A 6,927-nucleotide genomic window follows, 5' to 3' on the forward strand; every position below is an offset into this window, starting at 1 on the left:
ATCGTTATGACTTTTGCCAGCGCGTTTCGTTGCGCCGACAAAAGGCTATCAGAAAATCCTAATTCAAAACGACACCATTTAAATAAGTATACATTTGCTGACATATTTTGAGACTTTTGCCGGCGCAACGAAACGCGTTGGCAAAAGTCTAGGCACCTACCTCCTTGAAAACGTGCATCAAGTTAATATTCACGTTGACTTTTGCCGGCGTGTTAGGTGAAATGCGCCGGCAAAAGTCTCTTCTATTAAATTGCCAACTTCTGATAAACTTTTGCCGGCACAAATGAACGTCGGCAAAGGACCTTGTTTTTGCTGGTGCATTTCACTACTTGCACCGGTAAAAGTTTTTTTTGCCGGCGCAATCTTTCTTGTAGTGCAAGCACAAAGACACATTAAATATATACACGAAGAAGCTATTTGGAAATCCATATTTGTACAGGATTTGGCTAAAACCGTCTATTAAATCCCTTGGAAATATTTATTTAAGTAATCATAAAAAATAATTACTCTTTCAACAAACATTTATTAAATAACTATCAACTCAGGTCTGAATACGTTCGACCTTTAACAACAAATGTTATTAAAATAAGCTTGAGCAAAAACAAATATTAATAAAATATCATTAATATTAATATAATACAAAAAGAAATCAAATCACATCCAAACGTCCTACCCTTTAAGAACAACAATTAATAAAAAAAATTATTAAAATAATACAAGAAAAAGGTAAAATAATTGAGATTTTTTCAAAAATATAAATATATATTTTTCTATTTTTTTACTTTTTCACCGTCTTTGATTTTTTTTTTTAAAATATTAAATTAAAATTTTAAAAATATATCTTTTAAAGTTTTATATTTACAAAAATACGGTGTAAATAAAACAACTAAAAAATAACAATAAGACAATAACTAAACATTAACCTACTGCATACTAATATGTTTTTAAAAAAAAAAATTAAAATATATATACAAACAACTAAATAACAAATAGACATCAACACAACTATAAATAAACTTAAACAACTAAAAATCAACATAAAAAAACTATACATAAAATCTAAACAACCCTACAACAAACACAGTGCAACCCATTACATTTAAAAAAAATAACACATTGCAATACAATATCGAAAAAACAACTAGAAAATAATAATTGGACAACAACTAACAATCAACTCACTGCATTCAAAAATAACAATATAACAACTAGAAGAACCCATTACATACTAACACTTTTTTTTATAAAAAAATTCAAAATATATCGGAAAACAATTAAACATAAATTAGATATCAACACAACAACTATATTTAAACTTAAACAACTAAAAAAACAACATGAAAACAACTATACAGAAAACCTAACCAACTAAAAAACAACATAAAAACAAAATGATATTAGACAACTACACATAAATCTAAAACCTAAACAATATAGTGTTAAAAAAAAAAACTTAAAATCAACCTCACAATAATACAATCAATACATTACATCAACCCAACGTAAGCTAAAAAATAACAACAAAACAATAATTTTTTTTTTGGCAAAAACAAGAAACATATATTTATTAACTCCAATTCATAATATATAATTATGTGTCATATATAGATATCATTAGACTTACATCTTTTAATAAATTAAAGTATATATTATATATAAATATAGAGATATGATTTTATTTACAGTTAACATTAATATAATAATAATATTCCCACTATAGAATTAGGTGTACACAACTTTCTCTCTTAGTCAAAGAGATATGCATACAGAATGATAATTCTAATTAAAAAAAAGATGCGTTTCAAATTTTGTTTCTCAAAATAATAATAATAATAATAATAATAATAATATTTCATCAAAGAAAAAGAAAAATAAAAATCTACAAGACTTTTATATTATATATATTTTTATATATGTATATCATAGAAAACAAATTTTCAATACGTGCCACACTCCTACTCTTCACTTGCCAAGCTTTTTTAAATATTCTATTTTAAAAAAAAAAAATTACAATATGAACTAATTATACAGATTTCTCCAAGAGACTTGATTTGAAAAGATCATCACCCATTTATTAGCAATAAGTTATAGAATATAGAATATATTTTATATATTATATAATATACATCATTAATATATTAATTTTAAATAACTTTAATCAATGCTTTTGTTTAACTTTTTGATATTTTGTTTTTCTCTCAACAATCAAAATTAAATGGATTTTGACTTAAGTCTCTCACACACTCTCTTCTAGATCTCTCTCAAAATAAAATGGGTATTACTTTTACCATTTTTACTAAAAAAAGTTATTTTTCTTTGATGTGTTAATGGCAAGAAGACCCTAACGTGTTTCACCAGCAATCATTGACTTTTTTGGGATAGAAGTTGCTACCGCGAACCACCGTAAAAAAAGTAAGCAGTGCCGTATAGATGTAATTTTCTCCGTGTAACCGTAAAATTGTAATGTTATATAAAAATAAAGTATTTTTTGTAAATTTCCCCAAATAATTATGGGCTATGGTGCATCTTTAAGATACTGGGCAACTCTTCAAATTGATGTCTTTTTCGTTGTTGTGATGAACGCTTAGAAAAATGTCGACCTCACATTCCATTGCCGTGTCTCTCAGGTTATAGCTTCACAAGGTCTATAAAAAGAGTCTTTTTGGTTCGTTAGGAAAAACAAACATGGGGTGTTTTCACTTTCTGTTCATCTTTCTTCTTCATCATCTCTTCATAGCAACTTTTGCTCAAGTCAATAGCATCAGACCGTTGCAATTTATGAATGATGGCACAACTCTGGTTTCAAGTAAAGGAACATTTCAACTTGGATTCTTCACTCCAAGCAGTTCAAAGAATCGTTATCTGGGAATCTGGTACAGAAACATCCCAGTTCAAACTGTGGTTTGGGTCGCCAACCGGTGTGACCCTATTAATGGCTCCTCTGGTTCGTTGACTATAAACGCCACTGGAAATCTTGTGCTTTTGAGAGCACAGAACAAGAGTGTCGTTTGGTCTACTAGCTCGTTGAAACAAGCCCAAAAACCATTGGTCCAGCTCTTGGATAATGGTAACTTGGTTTTGAGAGATGAAAAAGATGGGAATATAGAGAACTATCTGTGGCAAAGCTTTGATTATCCTGCTGATACGTTCTTGCCTGAAATGAAACTTGGATGGGACTTGAAGAGAGGTCTTACTACGCGGTTTTCATCGTGGAAGAGTTTGGATGATCCCTGCAATGGAGATTTCAATTATGGGATTGAGTATAATGAACGATTGCACACGTACCCTGAAGGGCTTATTCGAAAAGGGACTGCAAAATTTTACCGAACAGGGCCATGGAATGGCATAAGGTTCAGTGGTGCTCCTGATTTGGGACCAAACCCGGTATTCGATTACTGGTTTGTTTACAATGATGATGAAGTTTACTACACTTACAGACTCAAGAATAAGTCAGTGATCTCAAGAATAGTAATGAACGAAACAACAAGTGAGCGTCAACGTTTGACATGGATTGAAGCTGAGAAAACTTGGAAAGCTTATAACTCAGTTCCTCGAGACCAGTGTGACCACTACGGCCAATGTGGGGCAAATGGACAGTGTACCATAACAGAGAGTCCAGTCTGCCAATGCTTAAAAGGGTTTAAGCCTAAGTTTCAAGAGAACTGGAATACAATGTACTGGTCTGACGGGTGTGTGAGAAACAGTCCACTGAGCTGTGAGAAAGATGGATTTGTGAAATTTTTTGACTTGAAATTGCCTGATGCTGAACACACATGGGTGAACAAGAGTATGAATCTAAGGGAGTGTAGAGCTAAGTGCTTGAGCAACTGTTCTTGTATGGCTTATACAAACTCAGATATCAGAGAAGGCAGCGGCTGCGTCGTCTGGTTCGGTGATCTGTTTGATATTCGACGTTTTCCCTCTCGTGGACAAGAACTGTATATACGAATGTCGGCTTCAGAAATAGGTTTGGTTTCGTACCAAGTTCATATTTTTCTATTTTGGTCAAAACTAGTATGTTTTGCATGGGATTTCCTTTGATTCGACTAATGTTTGTTTTTCTCTTGCAAAAACTTATTATGAAACAGCAGCGACTGATCGTGAGAAGGTGAAGAGAGCAGTGATAATAATAGCTATCATCGTCGGATTGGCTGGCGGTGGGATGACTTTAGTTGGCTTATTAATTATTCGCAGGAGGAGGCAATTTCAGGGTAACATCTCTACCCCTTGATTCATCTTTTGATATGATATTTTAAAACAAGTAACATTTTAACTAAGTATATCCAAGACTTATGTGGTTTATATATAAAAGCACTCCAATATCTTCATTACTCTAACTCTTAAGAAAGTTATTCCTAAAACTCTGCTCTTTTTTTCTTTTTCTTTTTCCATATATGTATAACTTTTACAATACATATGCTTTCTTGATATCATTTTTTTTGAGTAAATTTCTTGATATACTTACATGGGCTTTTTGAACAGAAGATAGCACATAATAGAGCTTTTTATACTTACTTATTTTGTCAAATACAGAGAGAAGTGTAATAATGAGGAGAAGTGAAAGCCAAAATGAAGACTTAGATCTACCATTGTTCGGCCTACAGACAATTAGCACTGCCACTAATGATTTTTCAGAAAACAATAAGCTTGGAGAAGGTGGTTTTGGACCTGTGTACAGAGTAAGCTTGATTTACCTACTTGAGAACAAGTTTTTTGTTTGTTTTATTTTATGTATTTTTTTGGTGTGAAGATACTAAGTTTGTAATAAGACAATTTCTTTCATTAATGTGGTATTTTAGGGTATGTTGGAAACAAGGCAAGAAATTGCCGTAAAGAGGCTATCGACATGGTCTGGACAAGGAGATCATGAGTTCAAAAATGAAATTAAATTAATTGCCAAGCTTCAACATCGAAATCTTGTAAAAATTATTGGTTATTGTATTCATGGAGAAGAGAAATTATTGATTTATGAGTACATGCCCAACAAAAGTCTTGACTATTTCATTTTTGGTGAGAATCTCTATGCCTCTTATAATAGATGTAACAATGCTCTCCATATTATTTTGATTTTGTGTACTTAAATTAGAAAATTCATTTTGCAGATCAATGTCAAGGCAGGCTATTAGAATGGCCTAAGAGTTTCCAAATAATATGTGGAATTGCTAAGGGACTTATGTATCTCCATCATGATTCTAGACTAAGAATTATACATCGTGATCTTAAAGCTAGTAATGTATTACTAGATGAAGAGATGAATCCCAAAATTTCAGACTTTGGTTTGGCTAGAACTTTTGGTGGAGATCAAATAGAAGGAAACACAAACAAAGTAGTAGGAACTTAGTAAGTAGTCATTTTTTCGAAAAATATTTTGGTTACTTGAATTTAAATCTTTTGTATACTAAATACTAATAATAATGTTATGATAAATGTAGTGGTTATATGGCACCAGAGTATGCTTTTGATGGTTTATTCTCAATAAAATCCGACGTATTTAGTTTTGGTATATTGATGTTGGAGATCATAAGCGGAAAGAGAAGTAGGGGCTTTTACTACGAAAACAACGGGCTTACTCTCATTGGATATGTAAGTGTATATACAAAAATAACTTTCATTTGTGAGACACTTTTTGTGACACTTAGCTATTTTTTATTTTTTAGGCATGGACTTTGATGAAGGAAGACAAAGCATGTAAACTTATTGACAAGTGCTTAAGAGTTTCATACGAGGACATGGAAGAAGTATTGCGTTGCATCCACATTGCTCTCTTGTGTGTTCAACAAAGCCCAAGTGATAGGCCTAATATGTCTTCGGTTATTCTAATGTTGGGTGGTGAGAGTGTGCTGCCACAACCCAAACCACCAGGTTATTTCACCAATACAAACTCGTGGGAAGGAGATTGTTCCTCTTCTAGTAAGCTCTTGTCGTCTTCCTCATGCCATACGAGTATAACAGTTGTTGATGCGCGATAAGTTATGGTATAATAAGTAAGTGAGTATTATGTAAATTTTGAGACCAATAAACCATTTATTTCTTTCATTATTGTAATGGTCATTGGTTTTATTAGTCCATGTATTATATATAAATTATGCAATATAATCGTGTCTTGTACGGTGTTTATAATAATTAATTTTTTTTATTATTGAAATCTTTATATAAGATATTTATATATATTATTATTAATTTATGTTAATAAATTCATTTAAATATTCTTACAAAAAAATCATTTAAACAATTACTTTATTATGAATCACGTTTTAAACATATTTAAACTAAATATATATAAGACGTTTATATATATTACTATTAATTTATGATGATAAGTTGATTTTAATAAATCCAAACACAATAAAAAAAATGACTTTATTATTATTATTTAAATCTATACATAAGATATTTATATATAGTATTTATCTATGTTAATAAATTAATTTAAATAATTCTAAACACAATAAAAATAAATAATTAATATCTACTATAATTATTCACAAACAATTACTTTATTATTATGAATCATGTTTTAAACATATTCAAATTAGTTATATATAAAATATTTATATATGATTATTAATTTATGTTAATAAATTAATTTTAATAATTTCAACCACAATACAAAATAAGTAATTACTTTATTATTATTCAAATCTATATATAAGATATTTATACATTCTTTTAATTATTAGTTATATATAAGATATATATTTTGTTATATTTATTGAATTATATAATATTTAGTTAATTTATTATTGTTATTATATGGTTTCAATGTTTAAAAAAAAATTGATCCACTTACTCAATTAATCTCTATATAGAATTTTGAAAATTGCTAAAATGAAATGGATAAAAAAAATAAAAATGGCTAAAAAAATTGAATAAGAAATTATTAAAATAAAAAAAAAAGATAAATATCTAATTTAAATTTAAATAATA

General features: G+C 29.5%; 1 protein-coding gene across 2 annotated transcripts; it reads left to right on the top strand.

Annotated features, from left to right (window-relative positions):
- The first annotated feature begins 2,625 nt into the window (after positions 1–2,625).
- LOC133785752 (G-type lectin S-receptor-like serine/threonine-protein kinase At4g27290) lies at positions 2,626–6,139 on the top strand. Of its 2 annotated transcripts, none has more exons than XM_062224974.1 (7): positions 2,626–3,967; positions 4,092–4,211; positions 4,534–4,679; positions 4,800–5,010; positions 5,103–5,340; positions 5,433–5,583; positions 5,658–6,139. In XM_062224974.1, exons 1-7 carry the CDS (start codon positions 2,686–2,688, stop codon positions 5,967–5,969), a joined length of 2,460 nt encoding a protein of 819 aa, XP_062080958.1. In that variant the 5' UTR covers positions 2,626–2,685; the 3' UTR covers positions 5,970–6,139. The 2 variants fall into 2 exon arrangements, with proteins under 2 accessions (XP_062080958.1, XP_062080953.1); XM_062224969.1 differs by having other exon boundaries at positions 2,627–3,967; positions 4,089–4,211.
- Positions 6,140–6,927: the final 788 nt, after the last annotated feature.

The sequence above is a fragment of the Humulus lupulus genome, chromosome 1 (genome assembly GCF_963169125.1).
Source record: "Humulus lupulus chromosome 1, drHumLupu1.1, whole genome shotgun sequence".
NCBI lineage: Eukaryota > Viridiplantae > Streptophyta > Magnoliopsida > Rosales > Cannabaceae > Humulus > Humulus lupulus.

What these genes read in the sequence shown, in the direction of transcription:
- LOC133785752 (XM_062224969.1), top strand. Translation starts at nt 2,686, where the DNA reads ATGGGGTGTTTTCACTTTCTGTTCATCTTTCTTCTTCATCATCTCTTC. An exon ending in AATGTCGGCTTCAGAAATAG is followed by an intron (nt 3,968 to 4,088) that starts GTTTGGTTTCGT and finishes ATTATGAAACAG; the next exon opens with CAGCGACTGATCGTGAGAAG. An exon ending in AACAAAGTAGTAGGAACTTA is followed by an intron (nt 5,341 to 5,432) that starts GTAAGTAGTCAT and finishes TGATAAATGTAG; the next exon opens with TGGTTATATGGCACCAGAGT.